The 20,190-nt window shown below is 36.6% G+C and overlaps 1 protein-coding gene across 13 annotated transcripts in view; it reads right to left on the reverse strand.

The window, feature by feature from the left end:
- SYNRG (synergin gamma) overlaps positions 1-20,190 on the reverse strand; it is a 58,012-nt gene that overhangs the window by 18,869 nt on the left and 18,953 nt on the right. For 12 of the 13 annotated variants that reach the window (XM_079798074.1, XM_079798070.1, XM_079798075.1 and 9 more), the window contains 8 exons: positions 19,470-19,703; positions 18,494-18,571; positions 16,407-16,603; positions 15,527-15,775; positions 14,082-14,215; positions 8,921-9,036; positions 8,215-8,277; positions 2,921-3,862 (listed from right to left, as the gene is read on the reverse strand). In XM_079798074.1, the coding sequence (XP_079654200.1) occupies positions 2,921-3,862; positions 8,215-8,277; positions 8,921-9,036; positions 14,082-14,215; positions 15,527-15,775; positions 16,407-16,603; positions 18,494-18,571; positions 19,470-19,703 (2,013 nt within the window). Of the gene's footprint in view, positions 1-194; positions 3,863-8,214; positions 8,278-8,920; positions 9,037-14,081; positions 14,216-15,526; positions 15,776-16,406; positions 16,604-18,493; positions 18,572-19,469; positions 19,704-20,190 lie in introns of those variants that run through there. The other variant, XM_079798069.1, reaches the window with a different exon arrangement.

Here is a 20,190-nt window from a genome sequence, read left to right on the forward strand (position 1 = left end):
GCTCTGTGATCTTTACTAAGCAATAAAATCTACTCAGTTTCTTCACCAGAAGAAAGAAGTAAATTTCCTAATGTGTAAAATTGTGTTCAGTTTACACTTTAAAAAATATTTAAAGCTATATTTTAATCCAGTGAGATGTTAAAAACTTTTATCAATGGAATTATAAAGGAAAAAGCTAAAATGCACCAATACTTTTCTAGAGAAAGGTGTTTGAGGAAACAAAACAAACGAAAGGGAAAACCCTCTAATCACAGGAGATGCTATTGCTTTAAACTTGATATGGACCAGGGATTTTTTTGGTCTAACCCTGAAAAAGTACAAATTACACACATCCCCACACTTTCAAAATATGCCAAAGAATTATTTATTAACATAGGACTTACAGATCACAAAAGAGAGTGGTACAGAGCTGGAAAATAAGTCATCAGAATAAGCATGCAGATCAGTATTTGCAGAGGAATATACCAAAGCAAGTTCGAAAAGGCACATTCACACAGAAAATGTCTATGAAAAAAGACGTCAGAAAAGCAGCCCAAAAAAAAAAAAGGCGCTGATTAAAATACAAAGATTTTTAATGACAAAGAAGAGTTACTTTACAGGTAGGTAGGTAGGTAGGTAGGTAGGTAGCTACAGAAGTCTTGCTAACCCTTTGAGTGTCACAAATGAAGGTAAGCTCTTGCTGCCAACAAAACTAGATGATCTTAATGACTGCACGTCAAGATGCTTCAGTGCCAGAGAGATTAAATTTAGTGGGCGGACAAAAGCAGCCTACTTGAAATTATATGCAGCAAGGGCTCAAAGGGTTAAATGTAATAATATGCAGAGAAATCAGGCAATGTTATTAGCATTATCTACCTTCCATACAAAGAATTATAGCAAGAGTTAAAAGAGACAGTATCCCCTTCAGAGTTAAGTTAGGGTTTCCAAATAGGATTAAGGTCTAGAGATAGCAATCTGCTACATTTTATTCTCTCTTCATCAGCACACTTATAATTTCTCCAACAAGAAGTACCTTTAACCCTCAAACTAAGAGAGCAAGAGATATTGTGGTCAACATAAAAACCGAAGAAGTCACTGTCATGTACCCTCCACAATACATTTATGCAGCAATTTTGCTCAACAACAATATAGTGCATTGGTCAGACATCAACCCCTTTTAACAACCGCTCTAAAGGGATACTGCTTCTTTCTGACAGGTTTACAGATCCAAAGGAAGAAACAATCTGCTTTTAAGAATATCTCAAACTGAAGAGACTTGGCTTGAACATTACAGGTTCCAAGCTGGGAATGTTCCAAACATACATAAAAGAACATGAGCACAGAATATTACTTTAACAGGTCAATCAGAACAAAGTAAAAAAAAAAACAAAACAAAAAAAACCCAGCCTCCCCTCCCCAAATAAAATGGAAAAAAAAAAAAGACACCCCAAACCCAGATTAGACTCATCTCATAAAGACATCTAGCTTGGCACTGTGAAAGAATATAGATTCACTTTCAGAAAAATAGCTTCTAATTAATAATTCCAGAGTCCAGAAGGCTAGTTTACTTGTTATGAGATTTTTAAATAAAAATCAAATACTGTTGTTCAGAAAATGGAGCACTTTGCAATCAACTGCTGTGGCTCAAGCAGCTCATACAAAAAACAAATTCACTGTATCAAACAAACAGTAGCAAAAAAAATATATAGGAAACTATCTGAGGAAAAGTACAAAAAAAGGAAGTAGACAGTCAGGGGCACAAGGAGTCTGAGGACAGACAACCCACTGCACTTGGAAAATACCCTGGCAAGTAGCAACGTGAAACACACAACGTCTCTGAAAACTTGCTCCTGCCTCAGCACCCTGTTTAAGGATACCTCCATTTCTAGCCAAAGGACAGAGGCAATTTTGTTTTCTGACTGCAAAAGTCATTAATACTTTACAATTTCTGCCTGGATCTGTAAACTTGGAAGTGTGTTATGTGTTCCTCTCTAGTTAAAAAACAACAACAATGAACCCTTCATATGCATAATAAATTTTCTAGAATAATACAGTAATACTGAGATATCTCTCATTATTAAAGGCCACAAAATAGGTTTATCTTTCTATATATATCAAATAACAAAACAAAATAAAAACTAGGACACTTGGGAATCTAGTTTTTATGACAAGAAGTTAAACTAGAGAATAAACTGCTACATGTAAATTCATACAGAATTTTAAGAGGGCTCCCTTATAAGATATCCTCAAACATTTTATGAGAAAGTGAGAGGTTACCCCCCTATTCTATCATCTACAGACCTGTTACAATTTAATACTTCCAATAATAAAGTTTAACACTGAAAACTACCTGAAATCCACTAACTCACGTCCTCCTCTTTGCCAGACCCTGGCACACTGTACATCCATACACAAGCACTTTCCCTCTTTTTCTCTTGTAGGGACCTGGCAAACTGCAGTACAACTGGCTACACATTCTTACTTTATTGACCTAACAAGAGTCAGTTTCTGTAAACCAAACAGAAAACTATACTGGCAGCTATTAAATATACCCAAGAGAAGAAAAAAGGAGAGGGAAACACTGGCCTCACTCACAGAAATAGAGGAACATTACTGGCACTGAAAAAATTTCTACAAAAATTTTGGCAATGTGGGGTTCATTTAGCAGTGGATTTTTATGTGCCTCTACCACCAAGTTGGTGTTAGATTTCAAAAATGAAAATATTTATTCAATCTAAGTTCCATAGTATTCATGGTATCCATTACACCCAAGTATCCATAGATTCAAATTTAACATTGCTTAAGGGGACTGGTAACTAAGAGGTTATTAGAAATTCATAAAGGTTAAGAGCCAGAGACTTACTGTCTGTAAATCAACACCCACAGAACCATCTTTGAAATCTACATCACCATCACCAGAGCAATCTCACCAATTCCTCACCTGCAGCAGGAGGATGCTGGCCACTAACTGTTGGTAAATCCAAAGAGCTATCAGACATGACATGCTTAAGATCTCCTCCCACATCAGCCAGTTTCATGTCAAACTGAACAGAGAGTGCATCTTCAGAGTCCTCCTTGCCAACACTGCTGCCACCAATGGAAGGGAGATCCAAGGACTTCACTGAAGCAGAGTCTTCTTTGGTGTGTCTGAAAGCCACTGCTTTCTCTCCCAGGGATTTGTCTGAGTTCATGGAAGAAAATTTATTGGAGTGGAAGTCGGCAAAATCATCATCACTTTTTCCTGAAGGAGGGTTATCTCTCAGTTCGTCACCTAGTCCAGATCCTTCCAGAGAAAGCTGTTTGAAGACATCATATTTGGTAGACGCAGCAGCTGAGTTTTGTCCACTCTTCACTGTGTTGCTCGAGCTGCTGGTCAAAGGAACAGGACTAACTTCTTCTTTGAGGGCATCATATTTGTCATCTGTCTTTTGCTCAGATGAAACAGAGCTATTACTGAAAGCCATAAAATCTGCAAAGTCATCCTGCTCCCCAACAGATGCTGGACTAGAATATTCCCCAAAAAGGTTGAATTCTCCAAAATCGTCAGCCAAACTAGAAGATTTAGTTGATGCCAATGCTGCTGTGGCTGCAGCAGGTCCTGCCTGTGGTCGTGTAGAAACAGATGTTGATGTACTAAATGCGGCTGAAAAAGACAATGGTTTCTCGCCGCTGCAAGTAACTGAGGAAAACATATCTAAGTCTGCTAAGTTCAGAGGATGTTTCACTTGAGTTTGTTGTTTCTGTTGTATAGCTCCTGAGGGGAAGGCTGCTGGAAAAGTTTTGTCTTTTGTTGGTGGCTCTAGGGGTGATATACTACCGGCAGTCTTAAAATCGGTGAAACCATCATCAGTCCCTGCAGATCTGAATTCTGCAAAGTTTTCTCCTGAAAGAAAACAAAAACAACAGTGAAATAAGAAAGAGCTGAAAACAATATGATGCACAGCATATTAAATGGCAAGCATACTTTGCTGGCTGGCATGGCTCAGTGATTGAGCATTGACCTATGAACCAGGAGGTCATGGTTCGATTCCTGGTCAGGGCACATGCCTGGGTTGTGGGTTCCATCCCCCAGTGTGGGGTATGCAGGAGGCAACCAATTAATGATTCTCACTCATCATTGATGTTTCTATTTCTCTCCCCCTCTCCCTTACTCTCTGAAATCAATAAAAATATATATTTTAAAATACAACAAGCATACTTTATTTATAAAGTTTTCCCTTACTAGACTGACATAATTTAACTACAGTTTAAACCATACCAAATATTCTTTTAGGAACTACATATTTGTTTCCACATTGAAGGCTAGTGATATAAAAATCAAAATCAAACCAAGAGCACCAAATAGTATTATTTTCATTTGCTCCCTGTAGTGTGAGAAGTCTCCTGGTGCCAGATCCTTCATTTGGCCAAAAGCACTGCTTGCAGAACTTTTTCTCACTATGGATAGCCAGCAAAGGGTACAATAGAATAAAAAAGTCGTTGCTGGCCCTAGCTGGTTTGGCTCAGTGGATAGAGTATTGGCCTGCGGACTGAAGGGTCCCAGGTTTGATTCAGGTCAAGGGCACATGCCTGGGTTGTGGGCTCCATCCATAGTGGGGGGTGTGCAGGAGGCAGCCGATCAATGATTCTCTCTCATCACTGATGTTTCTCTCTCTCTTCCTCTCCCTTCCTTTCTGAAATCAATAAAAATATATATTTTTTAAAAGTTGTTGCTGAAGAGAGTTATATTAAAATATTGCCCTTTAAATATAAAATGTGTTACATGGTGATCAATCAGGAAAAGTATATCACAGGTACCAATGGAATATTATGGAAAAAAAAACAACAAAAAACCCTGCATCTAAACTTAGGATGTACACCACTTTGTTTAACTTGACATAGTAGGTGGTCTTGCTCCAGAATATGGAAGCATTAATTTAAAGGCAACTCTGATGAAAATTTTTGAAAAAGTATCTACTTATTTGTAAAGCATTCTGGCCCAGGGCACACTATAAAGCAGCTTCTCCCTATACTGTCTAACAAATCCAAACCAGGCAGTACTTGGGTTTTTCTTGAAATCAGTCATCTTACTGAACACTTATTTATTAAAATTCAAAGGGATTTGAATATGCACTAACTCTATTATTAAAACTTTCCAAGGATATGATTTAAACTTATACTGTGCTACTCTGAGGATGGGGTTCTGACAGAATTTTTTAGTCAGAGAAAATAGGTGCTAATGTATTTTTCATAAATATTTAAGTAGACTCAGTTAAGATACTGATAAAAATCTGGAGCCATGATTCTTACTAGGTTTTCTATTCTTTATTATCATAGTAATGTTAACACTCATAGGTATGAGGTTGGGATGCAAATGATCTTAGTTTTCTAATGGTGTCTGAAGGTCTTCCATAAAATCCACTAGATACCAGGTAATGAAAACCAGAGATAAACCAAATATAAATATAGTTATACCAACATCACCTGTTTAAAAATATAAGTGTCAGAAAGTTATAAGTCAAAATATGAGCTTTAATTTCCTCATCCACTTTTTAAATCATATTTTCCCTAAAAATAAAATATAAAAGCATATGAACTATAAAAATGTATTTAAAACTAAAATCCAATTCTTAAAATTGTCATTAAAATAATACAGGCTTTAAATATATTGTGCATGTAAAGTGAAATATATGTTGACATATCATAAAAAAAAGCATGGAAAATAACAGAAGCATGGAAAATAACAGAATTTTTTCCTCCTAATCTGAGCTATTTAACCAATTCACCAGCATAATTCATCAACACAGAGAAATCTATTTAGTATTATTAGGAAAACTTTAGAGAGGAAAAACATTCAGAATTCCTCTATTTTATGTTTGTAAAACATAAGACCAATAAAACTATAGTCAATTTCACAAACCAACAGGAGAAGCAGACGTAGAACATTTTAAAAAATCACCCTAGTACTTTAGGCAAGTATATCACTGACAATATTTGTATTATTTCTGTAAATGAAAAGGTAATAAGCAGCTAATTTTTGTCACAGCCAAAATTTTTGATGTGCTGCTTTGAAATATCTGTGAAATTGACAAGTTTTGCTTTGTCATTTTAAAAAAGAAATAACCACAGCAAACTAAACTTACTGATGAATTGTGAACTTTTCCATTAGAAATGTAAGCTGAGTGAAAAGGTTAAAAAGAAATAAAAATGGGTAGGTTTACAAGTTCACAAACAAAGGGGTTTTGGAGGCAAATAATTTAGTTACAGTCATTTGAAGTTTGCATATCAGAAGTTCTATTAAGCATATTACTTCATGGGTAGCTTTTCAGTTAACTTCTGAATCCTCATAAATTTCCCTCTCTAGTTGTTACTTTATAGGCCCTAAAAACGTTTCAAAAGAGATCACTTTTTATTAAAACTTCAGTGTCACTTAGCTACATAAAATATTTTCCTCATTAACTTTAATTATGTTTTAAACTGTAGGGTAGAAAAAAGAAAATATTATTAAACTCTGTCGTTTAGTAACCTAAAAAACCCACAGCTCTGAACAGAATACCATAAGAGTCTTCATAAATTCTAAGATACTTACATACTTTGTAAGGCCAATGTATTTTTAATGCAAGTAGAATAAAATATGTTCTAAAATGAACAAAGTTGGCATTTCTGCCTGGAAGGCCATAGAGTTAAAGAAAGGAATGAAAGCAAGTACACAAAAATGGCAACAACAATCTGGAATTCTGTTAATAAAGTGTCAAAAAGCAGGACTAAGGACATTTGGGTGGCACCATTGTCTTTCCCAGAAATAACATACATACACTCGATCATTAATACCATACTATACAAAGACCCCTGGTACTAAACCATACTCTATTCCAAACTTGCCTTGGCCCAGGAGTTGATGAAAGCATTGCTAGGAGTAAATGACAAATTAACAATCCAAAAGTTCCTCTAGTGCTTATCTTTGTACTCCTAGTACCTAATACAGGCAAGGAGGAAGACATAGTTATTACATCCTAATGGCTTGGCTGAAACACAAGGGAACATTTCTAGCATATAAGAACTGTCAGGGACTGAGTATTTTCAGAAAAGGTGAGATTCCCTTTTTAGATACTTAAGCAGTACACTCTCTACTTTAACTTTCACATATACTCACCTTTCCTATATTCTCCTCCCATCCCCTAGGCCAGCGGTCACCAACCGGTGGTCTGCGGACCACTGGTGGTCCGTGAGGTCCAAAAGGTTGGCAACCACTGCCCTAGGCAGAAGGGTGAGAACAAGTGACTGTTGAAGGATGTTCCAAATCTGTGCATTCAGTACAAAAAAGGTACTGTTCCCAGGAAAAACTCAACAGAGTATACAAATTTCATAGCATGCGCAGTTTAAGCTTTGAAGGACATAATTTGGCATATAGATGATCTAAACTCTACATATCAAGTTTACAGTAGAATTTAACCACAAACATAACTGTTACCCTTTACATATATGGCTCACACATTATCATTTTACTGTTGTTGTTTTTTACCCTCACCAGAGGATATGTTTACTGGATATGTTTATTGATTTAAGAGAAGAAGTGGGGAGGAAAAGAGAGGGAGAGAGGGAGAAACATTGATGTGAGAGAGAAACTCCAATAAGCTGCCTCCTGTATGCACCCTGACAGAGAATCAAACCCACAACCTAGGTATGTGCCCTGACCAGGAATCGAACCTGCAACCTTTTGGTTCATAGGATGATGCTCCAACCAACTGAGCCACCCCACCAGGGCATATCATCCTATAGTCCTTTCTACTCTACTTAACCCTTCTATCAGACGTGGAGACCACATATTCACAGAAAGCCCTTTCATTTCATTTTATTAAATTATAACCAACTTTGAAAATCTTGAAAAGTAAAAGACTGGTTGCTGCCTTCTATACAGTCCACAATCTTGTGGGACATTAAAATAACCAAAAGTGGTCAGAGCCCTCCATCTGACACAGGAGTCTAACATGGCTTAAGGCTTCTGGAGAAAGGAAATGTACTCCCTTTAGAGGAAACTGCATTGATTTGAGGTTTGCCCTAAATTTTAGAAAATAATTTCCAATAACTGAACCACATTTTGCTTCCTTATAATTTCCAGACACACAGGAAAAAAAAAAACCAACAACCCACACACAATAAAATAAAGGCATTCAGAGGTGTCATTGAAAGAACGTTCAAAGATCTCTTTTATTAGAAACTGAAATAATTTATTCATTTAAGGAATCAAAAACTTACCTGAAGATTTACTCTCTGCTGTCTGTTCAAGTTCTCTGAAAGCACTGTATTTATCACCAGACTCTATGATTAAAAAGACAGAAACTCAAGTAAGGTTAGGAACCTTGAGATCACAACTCAAGAAAATAAGGCAGACTGGGTTAGCCAAACATACTTAACACGTGGTACAGGCATTTTACACATCTATATATATAAAAGCCTCATATGCAAAGTGTCCCTTCTGGAGTTCAACTGACTGGGAGTTCAATCACTCACTATGATGTGCGCTGACCACCAAGGGGTGGCGTGGAATGAAGGAAGGCCCTGGCCGGCAGCCCAGGAAGGGAGGCCCCGGCTGGTGGCCGGCAGCTGCTAGGGACCCTACCTGTGCACAAATTCTGTGCACTGGGCCTCTAGTTTACCATAAAAAGCCACACTAAGGTTTGGCCAGTGTGGCTCAGTGGTTGAGCATCAACCTATGCACCAGGAGGTCATGGTTCGATTCCTGGTCAGGGCACATGCCTGGGTTGCGGGCTCGATCCCTGGTGGGTGGGGCGTGCGAGATGCAGCCAGTCAATGATTGTCTCTCATCATTGATGTTTTTCTCTCTCTCTCTCTCTCTCTCCCCCCCCCTCCCTCTCCCTTCCTCTCTGAAATCAATAAAATAGCTTTTTTTTAAAAAGGCCACCACTAAAAACAAAGATTTACATTCACAAACTATTTTTACCTCCAAATGGAACAGTATTTTCAGAGGACTTGTCAGCTGCAATTCCTTTAAACACAGCATATTTATCCATTGAAGATGATGCTTTTGTTCCAGAAAGTGGTATCAACAAAGGGGCACTGAAAGGGAAAAAATACTTCTTAATGACTAGAAGACTAAATCCTCTCCTTCTCAAGTAGGAACTTGGAATTAAAATGGCAAATAGGTACCTAACTAAAACACATGGCTCCCTGTTTTAAAAGTAAAAAATATGTATATGCTACAAATGATTAAAAACAACATCCTTCTTGAAAAAATATATTGAAACAACACCCAACCAATAATTTTCCTCTTGATTATTGTTGGATCCACACTGACCATCTAATCACATCTTTAAGCCACAAAAACAACCGGAATGGCACTGGAAATAGATTATCATAGAATGATGACCTACTGCAATTTTAACTTTACGACCATAAAAGTGAATTGCTCCAAATAGGTATACCCAACATTTTCAAGTAAATTATGTGAACCTGAATATAAATTCTTCTCTAAAATGGGGTCAGAATGCAGAGGTGGAATAGTTGAGATAAAAATATATTTATGAAATGCTGTTCAAGCTAAGATGTAAATTATTCCTCTCTTGATCATGCTGCTGCTTCCTGGCGTTGCTTACTGACAGCAGTTTACACACCTGATAGCAGCGATGGATTATTTGCATTTTTTGCTAGGATCACATCAGCAGTTCCAGTAGCTATCCTTGTAGTAAAACAACAATCACTTCAAAATTAGATAAAGGTATTTTTGCCTGTGGAGACATTTCTCCCTGGATGGAAAAATAGTGTAATGAGTAGTATCTATGTGGGTAATTCTTGGACCAGTTTAACACATACTAGAAAAGCACTGCTTTCCCCACCCACCCCCTTATCAAACACAGGCAGCTCCCAGGAAGAACCACCTTTACATATGAATGATTATATTCCACCACTAGTTTGTGTCACTCAATAACACACTGCAAGTTATATAAATGGATTTCTATTGAGTTCTCTGCCCTGGAGCAAAAACATTTCCACAGTCATTTAAATCTTATCAGTGGCCTCCAAGCAAAGAAAGAAACCCAGCTCTTGCACACACATATTAATGGGGATCCACAGTGCTTTAGGGCTTAGTGCTATCAATTATTATAATTTCACATTCACTACCAAACAGCTGCTACATATTTGATCTTGATAAATAGGGAATCAGTTATATGTTATAGGTGAATTTTTAAAAGTTCAATAAGTAATTAAACTACAACTCATTGAACAGAATGCTACACAGGAATAAAGGTAATTAATGCCTTAGGAATAAAAGACAAAGTTGAATGATCTATTAGTTTTTCATGATCTGTAACTTTAGCTATGGTTTTTTAAAGTCTTCTAAATGTGACAGTTAATTAATATTATTAATTTAAAGTTTATTTTCAGAATTAGAAAAAAAATAGCGAGGATCTTTAGGATAATGAAGTACTGCTGACTTAACAAAATAAAATTCCATTTATGCTTTACAATCACTCCAACATGGCTGTGGTAGATGATTTTACTTATTTGCTCACCCTGCTAAATACACCCATTTAAAAAGCAAAATAAAACTAAGCAACTCTAAACCTCTACACCTTAATCTTACTCTAGCATCAGTGCCCTGTATCTGTATTGTTTATTATACCAGGCTCCCCAGTGCCTGACACACACAAAGCTTTTTCTGAATGGATAAATGAATGATGTTGCTGTCTTCCAGATCCCCTTTCACACCAGCTTAATTATTTCTCCTTTGACTTTGACATCCAGTTCAACATGGAGTCCAACCAATTTCTCAGATACACATTTTCAGTATCTATAACTCTAAATCCAGAGTACCTCTCATCATCTCACAATAGGATTATCATGGCAGCTGAATTTATCCTACACACAGCAGCAAAAATCACTTTCATCATGCCACTTCTTAGTTCTAAAATGTTTTACAGATTATGCCATAAATCATGGCATCCCACAGTTGGTGCAGCCCTTAATTAATGTCATCCCCCCCCCCCCGCCCCCGCCACTAACAATACTCTCCACTCCAGCCTACTTCTAACACTTTCCTTTTTATGTTCTCTGACCAAAATAAAAAGAGCCCATTTTCTGCTTAAAAATACCACCCAAAGTGGTCTCACCTAGGCTTAGCTATTCATATTGTGATTTAACAAATATCCTTTAAGAATAAACTCATAATATGGAATACAGATTATCATAAACTAGGGAGTTCATTATATATGCACATGCACACACACACACACACACACACACACACACACACACACACACACACATTTAAGGACCAATTCTAAGAGAGTTTTATCGGATAATATAAATACCCAGATAAAATTAGGCTTCTTGAGAGCAAGAACTGTGGTTTTTGCTTCTCAATATCTCTAGTGCTTATCCCAATGTCTGGCATATAGCAGATGCTAAGTAAATGTTTCTAAATGAATAAGTAAACAACAATCATGGATTCTTAGACATGAGCAAAATGTTTTCATGCAAGAAAAATCAAATCAGAACTGAATAAGAAAAATCTGCAAAGAATGGCTATGTATGAAAGTCAACTATGATGTGGAGATAATGCCACACAAAATTGCTAATACCCCACATATCTCACAGGTCTAGCCACCATTTTAAAACTTTCTATACCCCAATTTTAATTTAATCTAATGAGATATATTTTTCCCCCAGAGGAATGAACCACCCACCAATTTGATAACTTCAGTCTATGACTTTCATACTACAATCCTATCTAATAACAAGGTAATATGCAAATTGACCATCACTCCAACACACAAGATGGCCGCCCCATGTGGTCAAAGATGGCCACCCCCATGTGGACACAAGATGGCCGCCACAAGATGGCTGGCAGGGGAGGGCAGTTGTGGGTGATCAGGCCAGCAGGGGAGGCCAGTTGGGAGGGACCAGGCCTGAAAGGGAGGGCAGTTGGGGGCGATCAGGCCTGCAGGGGAGGCAGTTGGGAGAAACCAGGCCTGCAGGGGAGGGCAGTTGGGAGGAACCAGGCCTACAGGGGAGGGCAGTTGGGGGCGACCAGGCCTGCAGGGGAAGACAGTTAGGGGCGACCAGGCCAGCAGGGGAAGACAGTCATTAGCGACCAGGCTGACAGGGGAGGGCAGTAAGGGGCAATCCGGCCAGCAGGGGAGCAGTTAGGCATCGATCAGGCTGGCAGGGGAGTGATTAGGGGGTGATCAGGCTGGCAGGCAGAAGAGGTTAGGGGCAATCAGGCAGGCAGGCAAGCGGCTGAGAGACAGCAGTCCTGGATTGTGAGAGGGATGTCCGATGGGATCGGGCCTAAACGGGCAGTCGGACATCCCTTGAGGGGTCCCAGATTGGAAAGGGTGCAGGCTGGGGTGAGGGACACATAACCACGCCCTCCCTCACCGCCCCCCCCCCCCCGCCATGCACGAATTTTGTGCACTGAGCCTCTATTATAATATAATCATCCATCAAACCTTTATTAACTAAAAATCATGGGCTAAGTATTATATATGTAGACATTAAATATTGTCTTCAGGTACTTATAGCTTAGTGAAGGAAATAGTCAGGTAGCCCAGAAATTATAACTAGGGCACAGATATCATAAGGTACCTTGACAGGGGAGACAGAGAGGCTCTTAACTCATCTTGGTAGCAGTGATTGATCCAAAAGGGCTAGTGAAAATTTCCTATATTAAATCAATTTTTGAAATGGAACTAGAATTACCGATGGAAAGAATTTCAGACTGAGAAAATGAAACGTACAAGGCCAGAAGCTGGGAAGAGCATGGTGAGTCTGAAGTCATGGTGGCATGGCTGCAGTACAAGCTGTGGGGAAATGGCGGTAGTTGAGAGAGTAGGCAGGAGCAAGATCACACATGGCCTTTTCCATGACAAGGGGAGCTGACAGAGATAATGGTGGTAAAGGAGAGAGGAGGGAGCCAAAAATAAATAACATGCTTCTGATTTGGTGACCGAATATGGAGACATGAGTCACCAAAGAAGAAAATGATGAGTTAATAATTTTTTATTTAGCTTTAACTAGGAAAACAATAAATTTAATTTTATGCAGGTGCTTTGAGATGCCTTGGGTCAGTCAGGTATGTTTCAGATAGCAGTAGAACATTTTGTTCAAAGGAAGAGATATGAGAAAGAAATATTAATCTGTGTCTACCAGGTTAGTAACACATATGCTGTGTAGTGGGCTTGGAAATCCTAGTCCTCTAAATTCACAACCCTTATATATTTTTTCTATATGTCATTTACATGTGTTTGATATATTCCTAAAATCAGAATATTTCTTCCCCTAATTTGTGATTATAAATCCTATCTCTCAGTTCTTGTTACAGTGCATATGCAAGAAATGTTGACTAAGAGATAATCAATTAGTTAAAAGGGAAAAGATGAATGGAATTGCACAAATAGAAACATAAGAGAAATGGAATATGTATCTTGACAAAAACAAGTTTCAAAAAAAACCCTGAAGAAATTCATATTGCTTAATCAAATTCTGGTATGTTCCAATCTGTGGAAGAAGTATCTAAATACTTTTTCAAAATGTTGGAATGGTGTTGAGAACATACTGAATCAGTTACTGTACCTAAAAGTTAAACTAGCACATAAAACATTAGAGATATGTTTGTGCAGCGGTCTATGCAAACAAAGAGAAATACGAAGGCCTAACAGCCATTAATCTCAACTTAAGTATGAGAATGTGAATAATCATACTTAATCTTCTGAATTATGATTTCTATAGACAATCAACATTATATTCATTGCAAAAATATCAAACTATGTGCTTCAGGCTAAAAATTTTTTTAGCAGTTGAAGACCTGGTCATAAAAGTCCTCACTGCACAGATGCACTCAGCTATAATAAATCAAGTTTAGCACAGGCACATAAAATATAGGTAAGCAGGTGTGTACCAGGAAGAAATGGTAGGGGATGAAGTTTAATGTGGACAATGCGGACAAAAGTTTGAAGAGTAAAACTATGAATAAGGAGAGTTTAATCAGAAAAACCATGAAAGTACAGAGTCTTAATTCTCTTACTTACACTTAGGCTTCCCATCGTGGATGTCTCTTTCTCAATTATTAAATACAATGTTAACTAAAGTCAACTCTTTTGTACCTGTTTCCATGCTGGGAATTATTTGATTTTGAAGAAGCGGGCAACTCTTGGAAATCACTGAAAGAGTCATCAAGGGATCCTGACTTAGAAGCATCTTGAAAATCTTGGAAGTCGTCTTCTTCTGGTTTTACTACCTAGGTTTATGAGGACATTTAAAGAGAGAGCATTAAACTAGTAAAATAGTAAATAACAAATCTCCAAATGCCAATCTCAAAGACTATCTTTTAAATCTCTGCATTTAGTTACAACTACCTAATTTTAGAAGAACACACTTTAGATACAACATCAATTCCAGTGCTTAAGGGAGGAATCTTGTCTAAAAAAATTAGATACTCTAATGTACAAATCGTAAAAAATTGATTTAAAAAGCTAAACTATATATTTTAAAAATATATATTTTTATTGATTTCCAAGAGGAAGGGAGAGGGAGAGATAGAAACATCGATGATGAAAGAGAATCATTGATCGGCTGCCTCCTGCACACCCCCTACTGGGGATAGAGACCACAACCCAGGAATGTGCCCTTGACTGGAATCAAACCTGGGATCATTCAGTCTGCAGGCCGATGCTCTATCCACTGAGCCAAACCGGCTAGGGCTAACCTATATAATTTTTAAACAGCTAAATCATTTAACAGATTACTGAGAACCTATCATCTTTAAAAAACATTTTATACATGTTTGTAAATTTAAAAATATAAGATTATAAACAGTTCATTTGCTTTATAAAAAATGAGCTTATATTCTTCACTTTAAAAAATGTAATTATATGAAATGGACATCTTTTCAATGCAGTACATACAGATCTATCTTAATTCATTTTAATGATCAAACAGTTTACTACTATATGAATGAACCAAAATTTATGTAACCTTTCTTTTCCTGAGGGACATTTAGCCATTTCTAATTTTTTATGCTAACAAACAGTGTTATAACAGATATCATTTTGTATCTGTGCTAATTTGAGTTACTATTTCTGTGAGATAGATTCCTAACAGCACAGCATGACTGTGTAGGTCAGAAGATATATTTAGAAATTGAGAACTATTAACATGCCAAAAAGACTGTATCAATAGTCCCTTTTCCCTACATTTTTACTGATACTATTGTTTTTAAATTTCTTGCTAATCTGAGAAATGAAAAATAAACTGAAGTACTTTAATTTCAGGTTTAACAGCCTAAGAATTTAATGAACTTTATTAGGCTTGATGTTTAAAATGGATATGGTATAAAGAACTATAAACTTTTAGCCAAAATTCAACTATCTTAAGGTTTAACAAATTGCTTCATGTTTTTTAAATAATGAAAAATTACATTTTGTATTGTTTTGTTTAATCTTCACCTCCGGAGTCCATCATAATCCAGCAATCTTCTCTGCATCTCTGGAAAAAACAGTGCCCAGATTCCTTTCAGGAATTATTGGAAATATGCAGTTTCTCCATTTACCTGATTTGCAGGGTAAGTTGGCATGAAGCCACTGGAAGCCTGGGCTGTAGCTCCCCCCACTGGTCCAACAAGGTTAATGCCCATGACTGGCTGCCCGAGGTTGAGGGGCATGGAGCCTGCAGGACCTGAAGGCATCCCAGTTGGCTGACTCACTGCAGTAGGCAAAGTCATAGGAAAGCCACTTAAAGTTGGAACAGGAGCCGCTGGGAACTGGTTTAAAGCATCAGGACTCATGGCGGGAACACCCCTCTACATAGGAAGAAAATGGAAACATTTTAGCAGATTTTAAAACACATACAACTAAATCTGGCAAAGGCAGACCAAAATGTAAAATCTGTAGCATTGGTATGATTCCACTCCTAACTCTCCCAAAACTCATGAATTTAATACAAGAAAATAAGTTACAAGGTTAATGCAATCCTAATATTTAGCAAAGAAATGGCCAACATGTATCAATTCTGACATTTTCACTCTCTGACAAGTTTGGTTAATTTACTATAATCAAATCATGATTAGATATATTATAAATGGCTTTGTAATATAAAAGAAATTACTATCAGATGGAAACTACTTTATCTATATCTAAGGAATTTTAAACAAGCACTTCAAAGGACAGAAAAACTTCATCTATTACTAACTTTCAAGTTCAGAAGAGAGATAGTCATGTCAGAAGATGTTAATATATTAAATAGTTTTTAAACAAAGGAATTATTTTTCTAGTATGTGCTTCATATAAACTATACATTTTTTGAAGTACTGTATCTTGATAATAATCTAAATTTTAATGTACAAGGAATGCTATGAGGTTGTAATCACAAAGGATTCATATTCTTCCAATTTATATTGAAAAATTATTTGATCTAACTGAAACAATGTCTACCTGTGTTACTGCTATCATGGCGAGAACAGTATAAAGTTCTTCTTTAGTAAGTTTGCCAGGTGTAGTTCGATTAGCTAAGGCCCATATCTGTCCAAGAGTTTCCCTGGGAAGTCCAGATGACATCAGAATGGGATAAAGTTTTGCAGTATCTATTCCAGTTGGAGTCATTGTGGTTTCTAAGATTTTCTTATAGACATCTATTAAAGGAAAGACCAGATTACAAACGTAAATATATTACAACTGAGTGATCTTTTTTGTTGTCAATGTTGCTTATACGAGAATAATTTTAAGTCAAACTGCTTTAATAGAACTAAAGCCACGTCAGGGTTTGAACCGTTGTAAAGATATTCAAGTGGAAATATCAGCAGATAATTAAGGTATGGTGCTTAGAAGAGAGGTTGGAGCATGGTCCTAAAGATGAAGATTTGGGACTAAAAGTAAGAAAATGTCTTATAATTTAGTAGACGGTAGTAACAACAGTAAATGGAGGTGGACTTTAAAGAGAAGTTGTAGAATAAGGATGGTGGGAATAGTTTGAAAACAGCGGTTGGAAGGGGGAATTATACCAATACCACCTTTTCCCTGTCCCGATGAATTAGAGGCAGTGAGAAAAAAAACATCAATGGGTAAGGTGCTATGGAATATAGCCTTCAGGGGAAAAATACAGTTTCAGTTAAGGTAAGGAAGCAGAAAAAAGAAAGGGACTATTTGGGAACTGTTTTCATAATAAAATAGGGTTTCCAAAGGACAAAGTGAGAAAGGCTATTTGAGAAAGGGTTGACATAAAACATACAGGATATCAATATTGCATAGGACATACTTATCGTATACTAAATAATTCTTTACTGTTTATTTGAAATTCAAATTTAACTGGATGTTCTGTATGCCTATTTGCTAAATCTGGTAACCCTAGTTGGAGGAGTTTTGGGGGATGAAAGTGGATAGGGCTAAGGTAGATAGGGAAAAATGTTTAAAGCAAAAATTTTACATATATGATTTAACTATGGATTGCAGATCAATAGCCCAGCCATGACAACACATATTTTGGCTAGGAAAATTACGTGTACATGTATGTTTAGAAGAAGGAGAAAGAAAGAAAACAAGCTGGCAGAAAATGGGCGTAACTCCAAAATATACCAAGTCCAATTTTTTTTGTTGTTGTTCGTTTGGCTTGAAGACGAAGAGGAAAAGATGCAAACTGTCTAATGGGCAGGTGGAAAAAAAACCTATTGTTTTTATGTACAACTGAAGTTCCATATTGGTTTGGGAAATTAGCCTTTCAATTTGTGATTATGATGTAAAAAGAAGTTCAGCTATCAGGATCTTGCATGAGTTTTATTTAATCAAGTGTAGAATAACTTTAGTCTATAACCAATCTACAACACTAAAGATCTGATGAAAGCTACCTTTTAGTTTACAAGGGGTTGGCAAAGCAGAACAAACTTAATGTTACAATTTATTAAGCTTGATTAATATATTCTGCTATAATAGTCAACCATGGCTTAAACAGACCTATTCTTCGTATCAACTGAATAGTATCACAAAATGTGCTCCTTAGTAAATTTTTTTTGGCTCAACAGTGATAACATTTTAAAGAAAAAAGTAAACATCATCTTCTAGTGTAGAAAAAGATGCCACTTGGTCTTTTTATTTCAGATACTATCACACGACAAAGAAGTCATAGGATTATTTTTTAAAATATAAACTAATCACCAAGAGTTCAGAAAATTGTATCACACATATTAGTACTATTCTTTATAGTTATTAATAATCTATAAAATAAACGTTTGATCATTTCTTTTAGAGCATGATAAATCAACAAGTTTTTAGAATTAAAAGTATATGATGGTCAATAAAACATAAGCAAAACATTTCTCTTTCATTTATATAGTTACTTCTTGTATGAGGCAGCCTTAAGAAACACTAGATCTATATAATTTTCTGTAGTCTTTCAGAAAAAGAAAAGAAAAAAGTTACAATTCCTTCTGCATACCTTGTAACCACAACAGTAACTACTTACAATTACATTTACAACATTTAAAGCAAAATATCCAGATGGGAATCCTGGACAAAGAAGCTTTTATTACCTGGAACCAAACTTTCATTGTAAATCCAAGGAGGCATTCTGGGCTGAACAGGATCTTGTGAGGGAAATACACCTACACCTAGAAGATAAGGAACATTACCTAATATATATAACAGTCCATGTAGAAGATGGGGGAATCACATGGAGTCATAGTTTTTTATAAAAAGAGCACAGGCTGGAGACACTAAAAAAAAGTCACCAATACAACTAAAATATTTGGTTTCTAAACAACTCCTACACATTAACTATATCCTAAAGAGTCTATTGAAAAAGAAACCTAAGATATACCAAATCAATATTCTGAATCATATGAGGTTTGCACCATTTCACATGTGTTACAAATTAAAGGGGAAAAACACAATAATCAGTGGTTTAAATTTTTTACATGTAAAAAAAATGTGGTTGCCTAAGCTTCATTTACAGCTTTTTATGTTTCTTTACAAAGTCTGATATTTTTTATCTGAACATGACACTGCTGCCTTAGATGCATAGGATTTTTATTTATTTTGTCCCGTGAAATACCTTCCAAAAGTTTACCTCCCGAGTTGCCCACATTCTAATTCATCTCTGCAAGCTGAGTTTATAAAAATTTGACCTTTTAGGAAGCAGTGCATCTGATTTACTTCAGAGAAGCAAAACTATATTCTCATTGGTGACTTTTCCAGTTAAATTTTAACATTTATAGAAGAACACAAAGTGCAAGAAGGGGAATGAAGAGTTTTTATAAAAAAAATTTCAGGAATGATTCTGATTTAAAAACACTACCAAAAATTTTTGAAAGGAGTAACAGTATACTGAAAGAATTCAGAGCAAAATCGTAGGGGTTAATTGAAGAAAGAAATGCATTAAATATATTTTAAGCAAAATTTTGATTAGCAAAATCAAGCAACATTCATTTTAAGATTAATGCTTAAGGTGTTAGCATTTGAGCAGCATTTGGTTAATTAAACTTTTTGCTAAATATTTCATGAGCTCACCACTCTCTTCAATGGGCAGGTTTTGGTCTGAAGTCTTTTCTGCCTCTGCAGTAGTGGTACCACTTACACGTCCATCCACAGCACCCCTGATATTGGCCGTTAAACTAAGATGGTTCTTACTGGAACCTGGGCCTTGGGCTCTGTGCCCAACCTCAGAAGTACTTAATTTAATTTGTTCCTGCTCAGATGTATTTATATCACAAGATACTAGGAACTTCTCCTCCAAAGAAGGGCCTAAACAAACAGCATGAAGGATTATACATATATTTGTATATAACTGCAAAATTTCTAATTTTTTCAATCACTCATTTCCATCCCCAGATTCTTAAGGGAAGATCCTGCCACATACAATGTAAATTTCTAAATAATTCGATAACTACACAATTGTATAGAAATTGAGAGACTTATGGACTTTAAATCTACTTTGATTCTCAAGAATTCGCTGAGGTAGCAGATAGAATGGTATAGTAGAAGGAGTACTACCTTGGAAGTCTGGTGACCTACACACGATATGGACACTTCCACTAACCACTGGTGAGACCCTTGACTAGTAACATTATCTCTGGGTCTGTTTCTCCTCTGTTAACTGAGAAAGTGCGGACTCAGTACATATCACCTAAGATCCCTCTCAGCACTACTCTATGTCTCAAGCCATGGTGTGTAACTGTCCCAACCCCCATCATTTCACAAGTGTTCAAGATTTGCCCGAGGACAGCAAATG

The sequence above is a fragment of the Cnephaeus nilssonii genome (genome assembly GCF_951640355.1).
Source record: "Cnephaeus nilssonii genome assembly, chromosome: 19".
In the NCBI taxonomy this organism is placed as follows: Eukaryota; Metazoa; Chordata; class Mammalia; order Chiroptera; family Vespertilionidae; genus Cnephaeus; species Cnephaeus nilssonii.